At 46.4% G+C, this 21,368-nt stretch overlaps 1 protein-coding gene across 1 annotated transcript in view; it reads right to left on the reverse strand.

The window, feature by feature from the left end:
* The window catches only part of LOC113008286 (syntaxin binding protein 5L), a 149,091-nt gene that overhangs the window by 30,700 nt on the left and 97,023 nt on the right, over positions 1-21,368 (reverse strand). The window contains exons 20-23 of the mRNA XM_026145592.2: positions 20,650-20,715; positions 10,976-11,080; positions 8,287-8,340; positions 5,653-5,832 (exon numbers count right to left, since the gene is read on the reverse strand). Coding sequence (XP_026001377.2) covers positions 5,653-5,832; positions 8,287-8,340; positions 10,976-11,080; positions 20,650-20,715 — 405 coding nt within the window. The remainder of the gene's footprint in view (positions 1-5,652; positions 5,833-8,286; positions 8,341-10,975; positions 11,081-20,649; positions 20,716-21,368) is intronic.

Raw genomic sequence — 21,368 nt, forward strand, 5'->3', positions numbered from 1 at the left:
GGGGTGTGTTTACGCTGTGTGACAGAGCCTGTGGGGTGCCGGCTAATGAAAGTCAGGCGCAGCGGTACTATGACAGGACACAGGGACCCCTGGGGGGCCCTCACAGGGAGCTGGAGGCAGGCAGGCAGTGTCGGGGAGGTGATAAGGGGAAGGCAGGCAATCTGAAGTCGAGAGACAATGTGCTCGATTTATGCAGTGATGTTTGCACAAGCACACACGCAGGTTAGAGGGACACACACCTGCAGACTCTTATCTATGGACTGCAACACAAATGAACATGATGCATATTCAGCTGTTTGTTAAACTGGCCTGTCGTTGGAAAGCATTAAATTTGGTGTGCAAAGCTGAGTCACCTCAGTTTTGCGATGCGATCCAATAACGTCCGTATTTTACTGCCTGTGTTATTTTTGTATTCTGTAGGTGAGCAGACCCTGTGAGCCTGCGCGTGGGCTGCAGCAGAGGTACAAAAGGGGAAGCAAACACTTGTTCCTAAACAATGCCCAGTGTGTCTGCAGGCACTGCTCGTGGCATCACACAGAAGTATTTTTAATATTTAAAAGGTGGGCTGCCCGACCGAGATGGGAGGTATGGAAATGTTTACTGCGCTCCGACTTTGCTTCCCTTGCCATTTCCCTCCTCTGTGTCCTTGCCCTGCGTGCAGATCTCATTAACATCGGGCTAATTTCTCGCACTGCTTGTTGACCTTTAATTATACTGGTGAGCCTGCTGGCTCTTCACTGTGGTACCCAGTGCAAGTGATAAACAACAGTGCCAAAGGTAGGTGATAGACAGGGAACAAGTGTGCTGAGAAAAGCCACTGTTCAGGTATAAAATGTGCTCATTAAGGCCAGTATAGACCTTCTTTTCCCATTTTATTATCTTCTTCTCCTTCTTGCAGCGTCCTGTTAGTCAGTGTAAACAATTAGAGAATATGGCTCATCCAAGCTAACTGTGGTGTCCTCCTTCAGTCTGCAGCTCTGTTTAAATCCATATTTATCATGTATCCTATTTTGTTCTAAAAACCTGGGACAATGTTTAAAAGACTTCACAGAATCACGGTCCCTGAAACACGAGTGCAACTCAAATATTAGGTTATGTAATATCCTGTGTACTGAGTGGACTTTCTAAGTGGGCAGCACAAGAAGCAAAGCTGGAGCCGTCTCCACACTGTAAAAAACAGCATGTGCTTTAGAGCACATGAAGGCTGTGTTATTCCAGGTCAAATAAAATAAGATGCATTAAGACAAACATGACAAAGTGCAATGAGAAGCCCAAAGCTCTGCGCCTCCAACAGCCTGTGTGTGCACAGGCCTGCAGCAGAACCACCCTCGTGTTCTGGACGCTTTCATGACAGCTGCAAAATCATTAGAGGCAGAAGGACACTCGGTGTGTTAGTGGATGCTCAGGCAGCGTTCTAACACACTTAAAAAGCTAAAATAACAACGTTTTCTTTCCATTTGGTGTTAAATCTCTTGGAATGGCTTCTTTGCTTCTGCCTTTATTTTGAAGTAAAGCCTGACGCAAACAGAAGGTCCGGGCAAAATGTTTCAATGCATCGGGCTGCGCTCGAGTCAGGTGCAGCTAGGCAACCGGCATGGCTATGCTAATCACCACGGGCCCACGCTAGTATACAGTTTCATGGAAAATTACAGTTTCTTATGCATATTTTCACAGCAGCTTTGAATCATCTGCATCGGTGTGGTTGGTGATGCAGCTGGAGCCCCAACCGTGGCTTTAATAAAACATTCAGCTTATGCTAATGAAAAACTGCTTCCCTCTCGGTTCCAGGTCACTGTTGTATAATGAGGTCGGTGAAGATGGCGGCATGAATTTAATTGCAGAATTGCTGTAAAAGGGTCAGCTGTACTCCGGAGTAACGGACACGTGTTCTTAAGAGTGCCTGTTGATGATCCCAGCGTAGAAGCCTTTGGACATGCAGAGCCCGGTGTGCTGAATGTGATCATCTGCCAAACTGTGGTGTGCTAATGTTTCGTGCAGTTTGGCTACAATAACTGTGACATTTGGGAAACTGTCACAATGTTGAGCCTCCTATGGAGAGATTAGTTTGTCGTGACCTGACTGAGACTGTAAATCTGGCGGCGCCCGCGTCTAAGCAAACACGACCCATCAGTGGACCACGAGTGGAGCTTTGCAGGAGTGTACTTTCTGCAAGGGACGAGTTTATGTGGTGCATCAGCACTTAGAAAGCCAGTGATTCATCAGGTGTACACGATGATTGGGCCCACTGTGACTGATGTACACGGGCTGTGTGACAGGCTGCTGCAATCTGCTCCACACTTTAGATCAGACCCTGCATCATTAGACGACTCCTCCACCCTCGGGGCCGACGGCCATCCGGTCTGAACCTGCTCTTAGGCTGCTGTTGTTTATTTTTAACACCTTCTGAATATAACCCGACCCTGTGAATCACCACAGAGACAAAGAAGCTCGCAGACACTCCCACTGATACTTCTGCTGCTCTTCTCCAACTGAAGCAAGATCATAAAACTTTTAATATGACAGGACAGAGTCAGAGTCCTGTTAGAACGAACGATCTGCATCTACTTTTTATGTTTATTCAAAGTAAATGGACGCCCTGCATTAGTGTTGTCTGTCAGGCTGTGACAGACTAAGTGTTACAATTCACACAGAATCTGTAATTACGTGGTTGCTAATCCTGCATGAGGCCATTTCTCTGTCACTTCTGAGGTCAGCAACTCGAAATTATACTGCTGGGATCGCAGTTTAAGTCTTCACTTGACAGGACGTTTATGTGTTTTTCTCCCTTCGTCTCGTTTGTCACGCGATGAGTAAAAGAAGAAAGGAAAACTTTATCCAACAAAGGTCAAAAATTCATTCTCATTTTGTCTTTAAGATAGTCATGCTGTCTTGGGGAGATAAGGAAAAATGAATTATCAAGGCTTTTATGTTTGTCTTAAAGCAGCAGTTCTCGTTCAGCCAATCGTAGTTCAAGTGTTCTGAGAGGAAAGTGAAATGTAACACCAAAGCCAGCAGGGGGCGACCTCTGTCTGCATCTGTCGATCACCACAAACATCTTCCCAGTTATCTCACGTTCTGCTTCTATTTCAGTAATATTTTGGCCACCTAAAAAAATCTGTCTCAGAGTGAAGATGGACTAAAAGAAACACAAAGACTGGATCTGCACTTCTGTACTAAAATTAGCATCTCAGCTGTGATGTCATTCAGCGGTTTGTAGGGTCCCATTACGAGGCATCGAGATGAGCATTTTATCATTCCTGGTGTTTTGGAATCAGATTTAATGAGGGAGGGGGACTAAGATCAGCCAATGAGCATGCCCTGGATTATATCCCTGACTCAGTCCAAAATTCCAAAGTGGACTTGCTTGGATGTCTCCAAATGAGCGACTGAACGCATAAATGGCTTAGGAAGTATCGCCCCCTGGTGGCCATTAGGGTCAATGCACGTTTAAGGCACTTTAGCTTGCCATTATCATTCTCCTGTATTATCTAGAGCTAATACGGTATTTTCCGCACTATAAGGCGCACTTAAAATCCTTTAATTTTCTCAAATTATGAATTCTGATCGTGCTTACTGACCTTGAACCGATTTTATGTGCTACACGGCGCTCACAAATCTGTCAAAAATGTTTTAGTGCGACTGTGGTAAGCTACGAAGCCGCACCGCGTGATGGATTGTTGGAGCATTACAGCTACTGTAGTCAGGAGCCTCACGGAGGAATCTGGGTCCTAAACTCCGTCATTTTCAGGTCCCAAAGTCAAACAAACACTGCAGCATCACTGAGAGTTAAAAACTGTCTAAATTCTTTCATCTTTAATAAAATTATCAGCGTTGCTGCTTTACCAGGTGTAACAATTAAGTTTAACATCCATGCAAACAGAATTTATTAAATTTAACAGACTTAGAAGTTAGCAGGAAGTTAGCTCGCTAGTTAGCTAAACATGATATAGCATGTTCTGACTGAGAGATTTCTGAAAGAATTCAAACGTACAGCTCTGCTATCACTTCCAACATAAATGAAGACAGAAAACTAAACAGCAGTGACGTTTGTAGGGTTACTGAAGTTGGGCTAGCTGGTATATAATGATGTGCTACGTGATCACTAGCGACACAGCTATGTTAGCATAATATAAACACAGAAGAATGAGGAGAGTAAAGTTTGACTTATCTGACGGTTTTGTTTCGCCTAATGCGCCTTATGGTCCGAAAAATACAGTCGATGAAATTGTGTATTTGTAGTTGGTATGAGGGATGAACAGGGGGGGCTGTAAATTTAAAACACAGGGCTGTATATCCTCCCCACGAGGGGGGGCTGTCTGATTGTTGGTGACTCTCTCTGTATTACTGTAGGATCTTTACATTACAACATAGAGCATCTCGAGGTGACTGTTGTTGTGATTTGGTGCTACATAAATAAAACTGAACCGTTTCCCTATTCTAACTCAGATTAGCAGACAACGATATAAAAACAGCTGTAAAACCACAAACGCACACACATGACCACACAGAAGCGTATTACAGCCAGACTCAAAAACAAAAGCATATGTTTGCATTCATGTTTCTAAACTGATCACTGGGAATACGGAGCCTCTGTGGGTTCATCGCATTTTAAATGGTGCAAATCAAAGTGAGGGTGTGAATAAGAGCGAGCGCAAATGGAAAGACAATAAATGTCATGTCTGTTAATGAAAATGTCAACTCGTGCGGTGCTCTTGTATTATTGTCCTCCTTGAACTGTGCTCCTTCTGATGATAAGAGTTATTAGAGGTAAAAATAAAAACGTCCTGGTGGTTTCAGTTTGAGGAAATTGCAAACATCTACAAACTTATAACCCGTGTTTGTAGATGTGTGCATTCCCTTTGCTCATAGCTCATAAAAACTCGATAAGTGTAGCAACGCTACATGAAGTTTAATATGCGCTGTCATTTTCATCTCAGAAAACATCCAGAAGTTATTTATGAGACGAGAAAAACAGAAAGGCAAATAGAGTTATAATCATAAATCTGTGGCATGATGAGGAAAACCATCAGATCCTTCTGCTGTTTCGGTGCAGAGCACAAAATGCAAGAAAGAAAGAAAGAAAGAAAGGAAGAAAGAAAGACAGAAAGGAAGAAACGAAGGAAGAAAGAAAGACAGAAAGGCACAGGAGAAGTAAAAACTGGTTAAATCACTGAATCACCAACCTTCAGGCCTGCAACATCGTCGACACAAGCAGCAGAGTCAAGGACACAATGCAAGGACTCGTTCTTGCATTCAGAAGAAGCAGAACCTGCAGTCTGAATGTTGTAAGCTGATGCTAATGCAAGCTGCACGAGTGCGATTGGCATGCTGTAATGCAACAGTGGTGTCCTGGTATGTGACTGTCAGCTCCTGCAGATGCAGTCTGGTTATTTTACCGTGCAGCTGTATAAGTGTGCGTTTGTTTTTTCTTACTGTGTGTTGCTCTGTTTACCCTGCAGCATCTTCTCTGCAGAACCACACCCCGATTTTGGATTTCATGCTGCTAACTTGCATTAGCATGTGCTTGCCTTGTGTTGACCATGTGTCAGGCCTTTCTCCACTTACCCTGGGGTGAGAGGATGGCATGCACTTGCTGGGAGGGGGGTTTGTTATAGAGGGTTAGGGATGGGAGTTGGGAGGACAAGCACACACCTTCAGTGTGGGACACAGGCAAAGAGATCTCCATGCAAGCAGCGGACTGGGCCTTGCGGAAGGGCGGTCGGCCAGGGCCTCTGCGGGTAAGCCGTGGCCCCTCGGGACCCATCGGAATGCGAGGCTTCCCCGCCGAGCAGGGCTGGGAGGTGGGGCTAGTGCAATGTCCATTGACATGATCTGTAACAACGGCAAAGCATTAGCAAACAACAGAAAGAGGGATGTAATTCAACTTTAAACATATTCTGATTTACTGCTGCATTATCCATCTTCACAAGTCATTTAGTTTGATGGGAAGTGAAATAAAAATCAGGGCAGGGAACCTCAAATTAGGGACGAGATTTTCCAAGGAGATAACTGCTTTTCCCTGCCGGGAGACGCTTTGTCTACTAGACTGCAAAAAGGCAGGCTGACACTAGATGACCGATGAAGATGAATATTTCTGCAGCGTAAGAGGAGCAAGCTGATGCTGAAAATTTGATTGCCAACTAGGAAGATGATAGTGAGGGAAAAAGGGAGAGTGAGTGACAGAGGCTGGAGAGTGGTTTGAAGTAAGTATGTGCAAGGAGGGGATGCCGGGGCAGAGGAGGAAGATGCAGAGTAAAACTGTGAGTGCAGCTTCATCGAGTCTGTGACGTGACATAAAACAGGCTCGTTTCATCTCCACTTTGTTGCTTTTATCTCAGTGAACTGTGGGGAAACCTTGTTTTTAGCAGAAAGCTTTATGACATCCAAAGCTGCAGGTGAAGAACGAAAACAAGCTCTGCTCTTTATTCTGTCAAATTAGCACTCGCTTATATTGGCTGGGCTACAAATTCATCTACGGACAGAGCTGATACCAACACACTCGGTGATTTCTTTACCCCTCGGGGACGAGTCCGTGCACTGTGCTGGAGCCAGACCCTGTTAATGACACAAAGGAAAGAAAGGCCGGGCTGACCTTCTCTCGTTCTGTGTTCAGCCATACTTGTGAGCGGGCACGAGAGGCGGCCGGATCGATCCCAATATGCCGGCACTGGTACCGATCCACACTAGTGCGTGGCCCGTTTTTCACTATGGAAATGAAACAATACCCTCGAACATGCGCTCTCGTGGTGTTGACTCGTGTGCATTTTATTGAAAGCCGGCACACTTTTAAACCACAGAGGAGCTCTAGAGACGCCACAGTTACACTCCAGCTCTCCAACGTACACAAAGGGTCGATTAAATAATGAAGGCGGAGCTCACAGGTGGGCATCACAGCGATAATAAACATCAGTATATGGACACACTGACCCTGTATTTATTTACATATCACTACGCTCTCATCCTCACTGAGTACATCAGTGACCCCCCCCAGCAGATTAACAGCAGCTGTGGTCGCTGCCGTGGGAGGACAGAAGCTTTCCATGTGTGTTTTGGTGGAAGGTCTTATACATGGAGACGAGTGGAGCAGATAAACAATATCATGATCATTTGTGCAAACACTCGAACGTTCCCCGCTCGCTCCTCTCCGATCGTTCGTCCCCGGCGCCCAGAGAGCTCTGCCGTGCAGCCAGTCGCTGCAAAAATGATTCAATTTCAAAGTGAAGATGAAAAGCTCCAGGGTGCCACCCAGTCCACGTGCAACACTCACCCAGTTTCACAGCAGGACTGACGAGGCAGCGCGGGGACTGAAAAACTGCAGGTAACACGGAGCGTTTGACGCCGCCGCGATCGGGCTTCACATTTTGTTCATTTCGTTGCCTCGAAATGTTCTGATGGAAACTGGTTTACAGCTGAGAGCGCGACACTGTGCTGACGTGCACATCCCACTCCACCCCCTCATCACACGCGCACAAACACACATCATCCACACAAAGGCACAAACACAATAGACTCGAGCGTCTTCCTGTCACACAGGTTTCTATTGTTGTGGATTTTAAACCTTCAGCGTTTGCAGCTCTACTGTTTTCTTCAATGTTCGATGACGACACCAAAACTAAATGTGCTGCATTCAAAGTTTGGGTTTCTGTCCTCACCCTTCCTGCTGATGGAGCATTTACCAAACAGCAAGTCAAAAATCAGGAGGCACGTTTGGGGGGGTTAGAGAAGCAGAAGTTCTGGGAGGCGACAGCATGCGTGGCGCTGCAGAGGGAAACCTGAGATCTGCATGTGTGTGCAGCACTTAGATGTATGGGGGGTGGGGGTGGGGGGGGGGGTCCAGTCAAAATGGAAGGAAGGCTGTTTAAGAGAGAAATGGGCCAGTTACAATGAGCGAGGTAGCAAGTGATCCAGCACCGCAGAGCAAAGCCTGTCAATGGAGGAAAGGTTGCATAAATCAGAGGATGGTCCAATCATGGTAAAGCGATAGAATGCCTCAAGTTCAAATATGGGCATGAGCTACAAATCACCTTTGTAAACACTTGCAAAATGTAGAAGGAACAAACACAGACGCTTTAAATCAAAACACACTGACGGGCAAAATGGACGAACACGTTAGGCCGACAGTCTCATGGGCTGGTTGAACAGGCGGACAGAGCAACAAGGAAACTGAAAGAGGAAAGTTTGAGTGAAATCCAAAAGTACTAATGCAACACAAAAGCCTAGAAACCATGAGAAAAGCAGAAACTCAAAGGAAATCAAGTGAAAACTGCTGGCTTTCGCCTACCGTACCAAGATCAGTCTTAAGATCTGTTGGCAGACTTAACTTTCTGCCGGGTCCCTTTACTGAAACAAAAGAATAGGAAACAAAGCACCAGTTAATCCCTTCAAAATAAAATAGAACAAAAAAGAAATCATGGAAGAAGAAAACAAAGGAGGTGTAGTCTGCTTCAAACGATGGCAAACCAAAGTGGGGAAAAACTGAAAAGAAACCAAATGAACAAAGAACATGCAAACTGGTGCACTTGCATGTTTGCAGGCATATTTTCAAAAAGCATGCTCCACTGTCATCCCAGGCCGGCACGATCAGTGATACTGAGTCAGCGCAACGGCAGGAAGTCTCGAGTGGACAGAGCGATTACTCAGTGATTAGTCATTTGAAGCAGGTGCTCTCTTTGCATCTCTTAACGTGTAAAGACTCATTCTGATGTTTTTAATCACTCTCCTCCTCAAGTCTGCACCTGGAATAATGAAGTCCGCTCTGTGGGCCTGGGATTTGACGTGGAAGCAACAAATGAACAGGGTGACACCACAAAGTGTCATAAAAAAACTAAGTCAGACACTGAAGGCAACCAAAATAACCACATACACATTTTGCAAGCATTTTGCAGTAAGGAGAGAACTGCAAAGGTCGAACTCGAGGCGTCACGTGTCAGTTTCCCCTCAGGAAGAAGGCGGGATTTAGAAGACACGATCCAGCTGATGACCACGAGGAAAAAAAGCACGAAACACCTGCTAGATGTCATTCAGCATGTTTGCTGCACGGCCGACGCGGCGGCTGAGCGTGTGATGGGAAACACTGGTCTCACCGAATCTCCGGTCATTCATTTGTTTGCATTTCTTCCGTGAACCTCGACGGACTTTTGAATAAGTGCTGCTAATGAGATAACAGATGAGGGCCGAGTGCTTGTGCGCTCTTCATAATAAACCAGAGTCACCAGATGCTGCTGCGACCGCACGAAAGGTGCAGCGTTGGAGATGCAACGACAGGAATTATGTTCTCATAATGAACCTGTAGCTCACAGATGCTTCCTCTGTTTAATGGCTCAGCGGCTGCATTAACACATCATAAAATGTATTTTAATCAAAATAAACCGGTGGGACTGATCTGAGGAGCCGAAGGGTCTCTCACTGTGACATGAATATTAACCAGCATGCACTGCACCCACTGGAATTCAGCACCTTTGGTTTTAACCACAGAGACGGAAAGTGGCGATGTCACGCGTTCACGTGTGTTCTGCATTGTTCTCATGCACACAGTGTTTTAAAACACACGTGTGACAGTAACTGATGTCGGACCAGCCTCATCGCTGACCTCAGCACTCTGCTCATTACTCCAGGATTCACAGCAGAATGGAGCCTTCTTGTTATCCAGCAGCAGGTGGATCTTTAGAGTTGTTGTTGTGACCCTGCAGGTCGCTGCATTTGCAGCATTTACATATTTATCAGCCTGTTTTTCTCGCCTGCACCGGCTCTCAGCAGGTAACGTCTTATCTGTCCACACGGACGGCGAGCACAGAGACAACACAGATACCTCTGAGAGACATAACTGCAGCGTCCATCGTACTTCCTGTGGCTCGTCAGGCCCGTGCTCATCTGTCTTCTCTAACCATCCTGCTGCTCTTGTCACCGATCAAGGTGACAAGAGCCAGGTTGTGTCCAGGTTACAGTAATGTGCAGAGTGCTGACATCCCAAACGAGGCTAACACAGGACTAAACCTCTGAAAAACTAACTTCTGAACATCCAAAGCAAGCTGAGGGCTTATTCATCAGAGAGGGCTCCATGCAGTTAGTCAGAGACAGCAGTGATGAATGTTAGCCAAGAGCACAGCAAGATAAGACAGCAGCTTTACTGACACGCAGACAGACAGAGACCCCGAGCGCCATCGCCAGGTACGGGAGCATGTTTGTGTTTAGATGTGAGCTTCCGGCGAAGGCGCGATGATTGATGTCAGACAGGCTGAAGCGCCGGTGCTGCAGCTGCAGCCCATCTGCCTCAGCAGCATTGCAGGGTGATGAAGAACCCAAGGTCTGGACCCGCCCTCCACACACACACACACACACACACACACACACACACACACACACACACACACACACACACACACACACACACACACACACACAGCATGGAGCACACTGAAGAGCAGCCACAGTCTGGAGTCCTGTAAGCCTGTTTGCACTGCAGGCTTCACACGTGCTGCGAGAGGCTTCGACCGCACTTTTCACACAGTGATGCTGCTGCTTGGTTTTATTAGTTCTCGACTGCAGATGCTTCATGCTGAACTGACCCATGACCCACCACAGGTGACGGAGGAGCCTCCTCCACCTGTGCACCTGCTGCTGTTTAACTACCGTCTACAGCTTCTATTATATATACAACATTTGTGCTAGCCAAAGAAATATGATTCGTTGTTATGAATTTACTGTGTCCCCATTGGTCAGTGAGCACGAGGTTTTATTTAAAGGCTGAATATGTTATATTGATACCTGTGCTTCAACATTAGTCAGTAAACGTCTGGCGCCCTGCTGATAGTGTTGCTCACAGTGTGGAAGCAGCGTTAGCGTGCAGGTGCAACATCACACAGCAGCCTAATTATTCCCTCTCCCAAAACAACGACACAAACAAAGAAAGAAAGACAGAAATTCCAAGCAGGTGTCCACGAAGAGGCTGAGATCCATGAAACACCCCTCCTCTTACCATTGTCCAGTAAGTAAAAGACTGGACTGCAGTGGCTGGCTCTCAGACTGGCCACAGGCTCGGGAAGGACGCGGGGGTCATTGTGAAGGGAGGTTGGGTAATGAACTGGAACAGGAGATCCAACAGAACAGACACAGACTTTTCAGGGCAACAGGGGAGAGACAAACACAGTGGGTGAACTGGGGAGAAGAGAAACTTGCAGGTAATAGGAAGGAAACAGTCGTGAGGTTATGAAAACAGAAGGTGTCATAAGAACAGCTGCATCCCACCAGCAGATACTGGGAAGGTCACATAGCCATCACTGCAACACACCACAGCAGCACTGCTACTACGACTACTACAGCTACTTCTACCACACCACAGGCTCATCCTACAGAGCAGCATTTTCCAGGCTTTTCCAGGTAACTTTATCCTGGAGGCGGTTTACTTCCAACCATGACCTGTTGCCGTAGCAACTCATATTACAGCCCTAACCTGTGCTGCAGCAGGTTACGTTCAACAGCTATGACATCACCACCTGCTAACCAATCAGCTCCTCTGAGGATTGTCCACAGGCCCTGGAGGATGGCTCAAAGCTCTCTGTGAGCAAAGTCTTTCCATAAATATGGATAATATAATATGGATAATATTCCCTCAGTATTTCCTGTTCTGCAGACTAACCTGCACCATCCTAACACAGCAGTTTAAATCCTGTTCTCATGTCTCATCTTCAGCTGAAAGAATAAGAGTTCAAACGTGCTTACAGCCATTAAATATTCATTGGATAGAATCATGATTCTCCTGTGTCTGACTGATTGAGCTGTAATATTGATAAGTCTGTTAGCTGTCTGTACCCAGCTATGCCTTATTAATAACATGGCAGCAGTCTTTCTGAGTAAAGCTCACACACACACACTCAGCAGCTTTGATGCTAAGCTACTGCACACTCACAGGTCCCATTACTCACTTTGAGGAGGTGCTTTCTTACAGCTGAGTATTGTGTATCTAACCACGTTTGACCCAACGCTCACGCTCTGCAGGACAGAAGGACCAGGAGAGACTGAGTTTTTAACCATCATTCATAAACTGACCTGATCGGATCCTTCGTTCAGTGACACTATTGTCACTCGTGAGTAGGGATGGGTATCGTTTAGGTTTTATCCGATACCGGTGCCAAACCGGTACTTTTGAAACGGTGCCGGTGCTTAAAGAATGGAGAACACAAACTTTGTCCAAAAACCTCTCATGTTTAACTGTTTTCCACTTTTTCTTTGGTCATTTTAGCCTTTTTGGCCAGGGTGAAGGGAGTATCTGCCATCAAACAAGAAGACAGCTGCATGTAGCTATGATGATGTTTGCTAGTTCACCTTACATGCATTAATGTAATAACGTGGTTAGCCTACTCAACGTAAATTACACACGAACAACATTAAGCTACTCACGCAGAGAAGAACGGCTGCTGCTGCATCATCATCCTCATCATTTCTGCTACACTGGCAGGGCTAGGGGCCAGGACTCTCCTCTTCGGGTTTTTGGGGGATGTTGCTAACTCCGGGTCCGATAACAGGCACCACACCCGCAGTAGATGTGCTCGGTGTGAGGTCTGGCAGCAAGCTATCAAATACGGCGCATTTTTCGGCTTTAAAAAAAAAACGCTATGCGTCGCCAGGTGTTTCATCGGATTCGAGGTGTTACCTCCTTTGACAGTATCACAGTATCAGCTTAAAGCACTTGTTGCTGCTGAGTTTGCATCTTTTGCTGTGAAGTACAGCCAGACTTTGACCGCTTTGCCTTGGGCATTTTTAATCTGTAGCTCTGCTCTAACAGAACGTACGTACCTGGCCCCGCCTACTATCCTGGGAAACGTAAAATGATTGGCTAGAAGTGTATCACAGCTCAGGGAAAAAAAGCACCGAAATGTGCGCTGCTTTTCGGTCTGGTTACTACCGTTTATGTCAGAACCGGTGCCATCATGGCACTGGACACCGGTACCCATCCCTACTCGTGAGTAACTTTACTGTTTTGTTACCCCGATGCTGACACTGTGGCCAAAGAAGCCTCTGACTGCAGAGACATGACTGACTGGTACCAGTGGGAACAGTGGATCTGTACAGCTGACAGAACTGCATCAGGGCAAGAAAGCTGATTTAAGTGACTTCAGACGTGGCAGCTTTTCACTGCACAACCATGTCATGGTCGTATGTCATTCACTTATGGAGGTCGGCCCCTCGGCGAGGTCAAAGGTCAGAGGTGAATGGCCAGGCAGCTCTGAGCATGGTTTAAGCTCGAAGAAGACAAGCTGGGTCAGCAGGAGACCAGACTGGGTGCTAAGAACAGGAAACTGAGGCTACATCTCAGAGAGACCCATGAAAACTGGGCAACAGAAGATGGAAAATATTACCTGCTCAGAAACATTGAGAGGGTGGAGTTTATTATGACCACAGTGTACCATCCTGTGATGGATGCTTCCAGCAGGATAACAAACCGCCTCACAGATCTCAGCCCAGCTGAGCATCTTTGGCATGTTCACATCACGGACGTGCAGCAGCCCTTCTGAAGGCTTCCAGCACTTTGTGCAGTCTGAGCCAACCTGGTACCGCAAGGTAAACGGTCTGTATTTATATAGCGCTTTACTAGTCCCTAAGGACCCCAAAGCGCTTTACACATCCAGTCATCCACACATTCACACACTGGTGATGGCAGCTACATTGTAGCCACAGCCACCCTGGGGCGCACTGACAGAGGCGAGGCTGCCGGACACTGGCGCCACCGGGCCCTCTGACCACCACCAGTAGGCAACGGGTGAAGTGTCTTGCCCAAGGACACAACGACCGAGACTGTCCAAGCCGGGGCTCGAACCGGCAACCTTCCGATTTCAAGGCGAACTCCCAACTCTTGAGCCACGATCGCCCCAGTACCTAATGAAGTGGCCATAGGTCCTGTGTTTGTATTAGTGTGCAGAGCAAAGCTGTTGGTTACCACGGTGCTGGAGGTGATGACATCACAGGGGTACGCCACACATTCAGACTATCGCTGGGCGGTGGCATCATAAAAATATCTACAGAAGATTTGAAGGAAATGAAGAAACGCTGCCATTCAGTTTATATGTTTGTAATAAAATAATGTTTCTTTTTGTAGAATGATCTGCAGCTAAATTAACGTTCCTGATAGCGAGCTAATTTTTAATTTTGTGGCGGGTGTAAGGGAGCTGGGAAGCATCTGCCTCACTAAGGTGAAGAACACACTCTTGTTATGCTTTTATTTTGAAGTCCACTAACTGCTCCCACTTTTGAGGTCAGCTTCCTGAAGGCCCGATTCATGAATTGCACACATGATTAACACATGGCTAACGACGTTCACCTGCCTGTTTGTGGTTGTTAACCATCCACTGCTACAGCAGGCTTTGCTACGTGTGTATTATTAGCTAAACACCATGGTTAGGATTTATGAAACTTCCTGGTTTAATGAAAAGGTTTTTAACACTGCTGAATCTTTCATTTTACTTTTAATTTATATTCTGATTTTAAAATAAAAACCACAAAACAAACAAAAACCTCCTGAGTGACCGTGCAGACGCGAGGAGCATTTAAAGGAAAGCATCAGGGATTTAAGCATGTGATGAATTTAACTGTTTCTCTGCAGGTTAATTAGTGCTTACATGGGTTTGTACATTACACAGACATGGCTGTAGAAAACCCTCCAGCAGGGTTTAGCTGAAAAATGTGTATTTAAGCTTCTTTTAAATGTGATCAAACCTCACCTTTCCCCTCAGGTGCTAAATATACCCCGTGGGGTCAGGCTTACACGTTTAGGTACAACCTGCGGTACCAGGTTGGCTCAGCGTGGACAAAGTGCTGGAAGCCTTCACACGGCTGCAGCGTGGGGGTCAGGCGCCGAGCACTCGCGTCTCGTCTTGTTAGTCCCCTTTTTGAGGTCAAGCCAGGCTACAGCGACATGTACTGCTCCCAGAGGAAATCTAACACACGACCCAAACAACACACCTCAGGACATTAAAGAGAAGACAACGGGAAGGATGTGAAGGGAGACAGCTTTGAGGCCGGAGAGGGGCCAATTACTGGGCCTGATGACAAAAGAGAGACGGGAGGAAGGTCAGGAACAAGAGCGGAAAGCTGTGCTGAGAAGTGAGAGAGAAGCTCCTGTTTTTGACACGGGGGGAGAATCAGGACGATGGCCGGCTGCCTTAATAAGCTGTCCACAGTCTGTTTATGGCATTGAACAGATACAGCACAACAGGTGTGCCGGGGACAGGCGGACAGCCTCTAATGGCCACGGAGCAGGCTGAAGATGATATTCAGCCGGAGAAAACAAAGCGTGAACTCTGCACCTGTCGGCACAGCGCGGCGAGCTTTGTCTGCGGGCGCAACTTTTAATACATTTCACATCCGCGCTGCATTAATATGAATGAGTCCAAACCTGATTTAACTGACATTTAAAGCCGTCCTGCTCTCAGCCATTGCTAACAGTTCTTACAACTATGAACCTCAGCCCCCCCTCCCCCCAGCGTTTAACCGTTAAAGCGAATCAGACACAATCATGCAGCGTCATGCCGCATCTGTCCACGTGCTTTTCATCCACCGCTCCGTAATTCTTCTCCTTTCCATCTCTTTAATTAACAAGCGACAGGCCTGTAATAGGACAGAATGACCGTGACCTCGTCCACATCACAATGCTGAGAGACTACCTGCCACAGCAGCACAGAACAGCTCGTCCTGGATCTGTCACGCTGCTGTTATCCTCTCCTTGGGAGGCTCAAAGCCAAGGCTGCAGAGTCCACGTGAGAACAAACCGACAGTGTGTCCTGTGTGTGTTTACACAACAATCACAGGAAAACCATCGACGAGCAGACTGTGGACAGCTGAGCTAAATTACTGATGCATCCACAAAATGCATTTGGTGGGATTTTACGTTCGTGTTCGGTCTCCTGTGGACACGGATCTGTGCTTTAAGTTACACAAGCGGATTTTTAATAAAGCTGTCACTAAACAACGGCTGGCGTATCGTTTTTAGCATTTGGCTCAATCTACCTGTTTATGTTTCCCCGTCAGGCCCACGTGGATCCGGCCTGACACCAGACTACATACATATACTGAAGGATCAACGACAGGACAAGAGGAACGGTCTGTGCATTGCTGGTTGGAAGGCAGGGATCAGTTTTCCTGTGAATGACTTTGGTGAAGAATCAGAAAGCTTTGAGCTCCGAGGAAAAGACAAAGACATCAAACTGAGTATTTGCATGAATCGTTCGTGTGCACAATCAATGAAAAATGAACCCCAGCAATGAGATCTCACACAAAGATCGACTGTGGCTGCAGTTTTTCTGCCACACAGAGAAACAAACATGAATTAAACAACTACTGAAATGTTGTTTTGCAGGTTTAATCGAGTCTTTGCTGCTTCTGAAGATTAAAAACACAGTTCCATTATCCTCCTTTCTTTAAAAGCCACCAAAGCACAATCAGCCGTCGAGGCAAACTGAGGGATGATACGATGACACAAAGTGCTTTGGCGTCTGTTTCCTCTCCAGGTTTTATGCAGTAAGATTACCTGATGTGGTACCTGAGCTCCTATAGTTCTCTGTTTCCTATCCTCTGTTTTTATTTTCCCGTCTGTTACATGAGCGTAGGAAACACTGAATATGATTTGGTTGTTTTTTAACCTGAGGCCTTACAAACCCGACAGAGCCCCGAGGACACGGCGTGCCAGCCTGGCAGGGACTTAAGCACAGATCTACACACTCGTTTGCTCAGGTGGCGTTTCCTCTGAGACACACAAACACCTGCTGGGAAATGTTCTCATCTCTTCTTCATCCATTACACGTTTCTGCCTCATTGTCTTCAGCTGCACTGATCTCATCCAGAGACCAGCTTTCAGATGTGCTTCTGTCACATTTCCAAAGTGTGATGCTGAAACTCGAGGCCAGTGACATCATCATGAGCACACTATCATCTTGTAGGAAGCAGAGGTGGGACCAAGTCATTGTTTTGCAAGTCTCAAGTAAGTCTCAAGTCTTTATCCTCAAGTCTCAAGTCAAGTCTCAAGTAATGTCAGGCAAGTCAGAGTCGAGTCTCAAGTCACTGGTGTAAAAGTCCGAGTCAAGTCACAAGTCTGAAACTTTGAATTTCAAGTCCTTTCGAGTCTTTAAAAAAAACAAAACGAAAAAATAATGTTGCAGTTATGCTAAATGTAAATATTAGACCATGTAATTTTAAAATCTGTGTTTTTCTCAACACATGACAAAATAGTGAACTTGGAAAATATACACAAATTGTGAAATTGCACCTCTTTAAAATGCAGCTCAATTAAACCTAGCTCCAAGAATAATTTTCACCGACAGTTCTGAGATAAGCTGCATGTTATTCTTGGATGCGGTTGTAGGACCAGCTTTAAAATCGCATGACAAAAATATCATACATATTAAAAAAAACTGAATCACCAACGTAGCCTGGACAACATTTGCTAGTTAGATGAAGTCAGCTATCTCATCGTAGCATATTTATATGCATATTTATAATCATACGGTTCTTGGAGTGAGTGCATACACTCATGAAGTTTAGTAACTTCAGGTCACTGCAACAAGCCCAGGTACAGTTTACCGACGGATGGGTACAGGACCTTGAAATGCACCGTGTAGAACGAAATACCATCGTACGTATCATAAGTTTACCAGTCTCACAAATCGTCGTCATAAATACACATTCCTTAACCGTTTATTAATAGGACCTTTGAGCTCAACGGTAATTAATTAGTAGTGGAAATAATTTCTGGTAGCATCACAGAAATGTAGCAGTGACAATAATATTGTATGCTGTAATCGTACTGGGCAATTAGTGATACAAAAAACCTGTTTTATCCTGTGAATAAAAGTATATGTTTTTGTCAATGTACCATAATAACAGAAGCGAAACACAATATTGTGTCAGGACAATTCACTATTTATGCACAATAAACAAAGGAGCATAGCGCGACCATTTCTGTTCAGCGCCAGACTTGCTTGTAACCTATTTCACCAATTATGTTATGAAAATGACGTATTAACTACTAAAAAACACTGACCTTCGTGTAAATGCTTGGAGCAGACTAACCTGTGAGCTGGAGGGTTCTGAGACGTTATATTTGGTCTTTGAATGGCTGCAATCCAGTCGCGTCTTTGTTACTTCGGAAACATGGCTCGAACAATTTCTCTTCAACGTCGTAATCCGATAAAAACACTCTCTTTACCCGTCGGCTTCCCGTGGCTGTCATGCGACCGGCTATTGCAGTTAATAATACAACAGCTTCTTGACATTTTTTGTTTCTTTTTATCGCTGTATAACTGATTTTAATTGAAAGCCTGCGTGCGCTAGTACCGCTTGCCACGAGTTCCCAGAATCCTTTGCGGTTCTACCCGTGAATGACGTCACATTTTCAATCTCTATATAATATGCATGTTAAATTTTATATTTGGGGTGAAATATCAAGTCTTTTCAAGTAAACCGGTTCAAGTCCAATTCAAGTCCCAAGTCATTGGTGTAAAAGTCCAAGTCAAGTCACAAGTCTTAGAACATTTTTTCAAGTCAAGTCTAAAGTCATAAAATTAATGACTCGAGTCCAAGTCATGTGACTCGAGTCCACACCTCTGGTAGGAAGCATGTGTGCTGAATCGAGCAGTCACATGATGAAGGCAGTTTTCACAGGACTTTTGTCTCAGCAGCTGCTGGGATCATTTTCACGTTAGCCCCATCAGGACCTACGCTGGTCGACTCGCCACGACTCGATTCGCATCGACTGGTTTTCCCATTACAGTCGAGTACCACCCGATGTGCGAGGTCATCCGAGTGTTGCTAGACATAATTAGCGTGCGACACGGAGGCTAAAACGACGGTGGTCGTGGAGGTAACGACACTCCTGCTGCCTGGTCTGTGACCCTTCGTCAGACTCGGGGACGCCGTTGTTTTTTTGTAGCCATTTCCCTCGTTGCCGGGTTTTTTTTTTAAGGTGGGAGTTTTGATTAAACGCTGTCATGACTCATCGAGTGACGTCACATTTTACTACCTGCTCGGATGGCTTGAAACCCCGGCCTGTCGCGGTCCGTGGGAGCAGCTGTGGGGATTGTGTTTTGGATGGTTCACCGGCTCTCTCTTGGGCGGAGCCGCCCGCCTCGCACCTGAGCCTCGTTCGATCACAATGAACTATCGAAGCCAGCGTGACCTGCTACTCATCGCCAGTTGGTTCAGTCACCTACTGTGGCAGCCACGCCCCGTCTGCGCTCCACTCTTCCTTCAAGCCTTGACTCTGTTTCGTTGGGCTCAGGTCTCCGAGCCATCCTCCTCTGGATTCATTGCTCACCTCCTCCAGCGCTGGCTTTTGCATTAAGGAATCATCAACCAGTCGCTTCGCCTGCCTGTCCTCCTGCCATCCCTGACGTTCGTGAAGTACTCGAGGAACCATTCCTCCCCTCGCACTCACCCTCTCTGGCCTCTCCCACAGAAACACCCCCACCGCCCAAAACTCTCCCACCTGGCCCTGCATGTAAGCCGACTGCACCCCTGTCCTGATTCACCTGCTCCCTTACCTGTTCACTAATCGTTCCTCCCTCTGGTACAGACTCCCACGGCTTTGATCGCAGCTTCTCAGAACAGCCTCCCTCATGAGCTTCTGTTTTTGACCGACCCCTCTGTAAATAAATCTTGTCTATAGTTCTCAGTGAGTGCGCCGAGTCTGCTTTTCGGTCCCGCCTTCGTGCGAATCCCAGTTGATGACAGCTGAGCAGGTACTATGACCAAGTGAACAAACCTTAAACACCGTGGCGAGTCGATCCGAGTAGGTGCTAACGGTGTTGACGACCCAGTTTCAGTCAAGCTTTAGTGGTTGGACGGGCAGTTCATAATCCACTCAGTGACTGCAGGTGATCCTCACCTCCACCACGGGGCTGACAGTTGGTTTGATGCTTGGTCTTCTCCAAATGTGTTGTTCACATGCAGCTTTGCAAACCTAAGTTGTGCTGCCACGTCCTTTCTCCTGCAGCCCTTCCATCATTTACCCTGCTGACCTGTAGAGTCTGACGTGTTGTGCTAAAACCTCGGCTTCGACAGGTGCTGACGATCAGCTAACCAGGTGCAGTGATTGGCTGACCTTATCACAGGAGTCCAGGTGAAAACTTTCTTCTCGAGTATTTGCTACAAGTAATGATAACATGCTAGCCAATTTACAACTCAAAGAAAAACTTAAAATAAAAAGAATGCAGTGTCAATGACACAAAATGAGAATCTAAACCACTCTGATGTTACTGCTGCTCATTAACATGCAGGCTCCATCTCCACTGCAGTCGGCCGTATCAGTGTTAGTGAAAGACAAACATGTCAAAGGAAACGACCGAGCCGATGGAGCGTGCAGCGCTCCTTCTTCTTCACCTCTGGGAAACACGGTCACCACACGACTTCAGACTAAAGGACCAACCAGCTGAGACAAACCCAGTATACTCCACTGAAGGAGTGCCAGCACTTCTCTGAAACAACAGTGAACAGAGTGCCGCTCTCACCACGTGACCACGCTCTGGTGACGAGGTGACCACAGGCTGTAACTCAAGTTTAAACACAAAGCATCCCACCCACAAAGACTCAAGACATTTGCATTCAGGGAATGAAGGATTGGAGGCTGCAGGTGCGTGTCTGTGTGTGAGAGTGCGAGCAGGTTACCTGAAGTGGGCGACTTGTTCCTCTCCATGTCAATCGACTGCTGGTTGTCAGTGAGTTCAGTAAGGCCTGCAGCAGCCGACAGGAAGAAGAAGCAGCACACGCAGGGTGTCAGATTATTTGAAGCCGGTCATGCAGATTAAGCAGACGTCTGATTGGTAGAAGTCAGCCACGCTAAGCCCAAAGAAAGAGTGCAGCTAGTAACAATGCTTCATCATTACATCGTTCCTCCCGAGGTCAGCCTCGAATATTTGCTCTTTGCTTTTTTATCAGGACTCAAAGTGCCTTGATGGGCAGAGTGGCTGATTACTGATGCGACCTGCACTACAGTCAGATTTAACATCTTTTACCAGCTCGCATTAAAATTCAAAAAGCATGTAGTGCAAATCTCATGATGAAGTGGAATAAATATCGAACATACAAACAGCACACACACAAATTCAGTCACATGCAGCAAGCACGAGCCGACATGGAGTCGTCTGTAAAAACTGCCACAAACACTGAGATTTCTAACTCGGCCCTCAAAGCCCGACTGCAGACGCGGGCTGTTTGAAGCAGCGTTCATTAAGGACTCATTAACAGCCTCGCAGACTCGTCACAGCTCAAAACATTTGGACTTTTTAAATTATTTGTCTTCAGTCAAAGGTTCTGCCAAACATTGGTGATGCCGGTAGTTTATGCTGACGTTACAAATGGCTGAAGACACTGAGAGGTGCCGTCGT

The sequence above is a fragment of the Astatotilapia calliptera genome, chromosome 16 (genome assembly GCF_964374335.1).
Source record: "Astatotilapia calliptera chromosome 16, fAstCal68.1, whole genome shotgun sequence".
Taxonomy (NCBI): Eukaryota; Metazoa; Chordata; class Actinopteri; order Cichliformes; family Cichlidae; genus Astatotilapia; species Astatotilapia calliptera.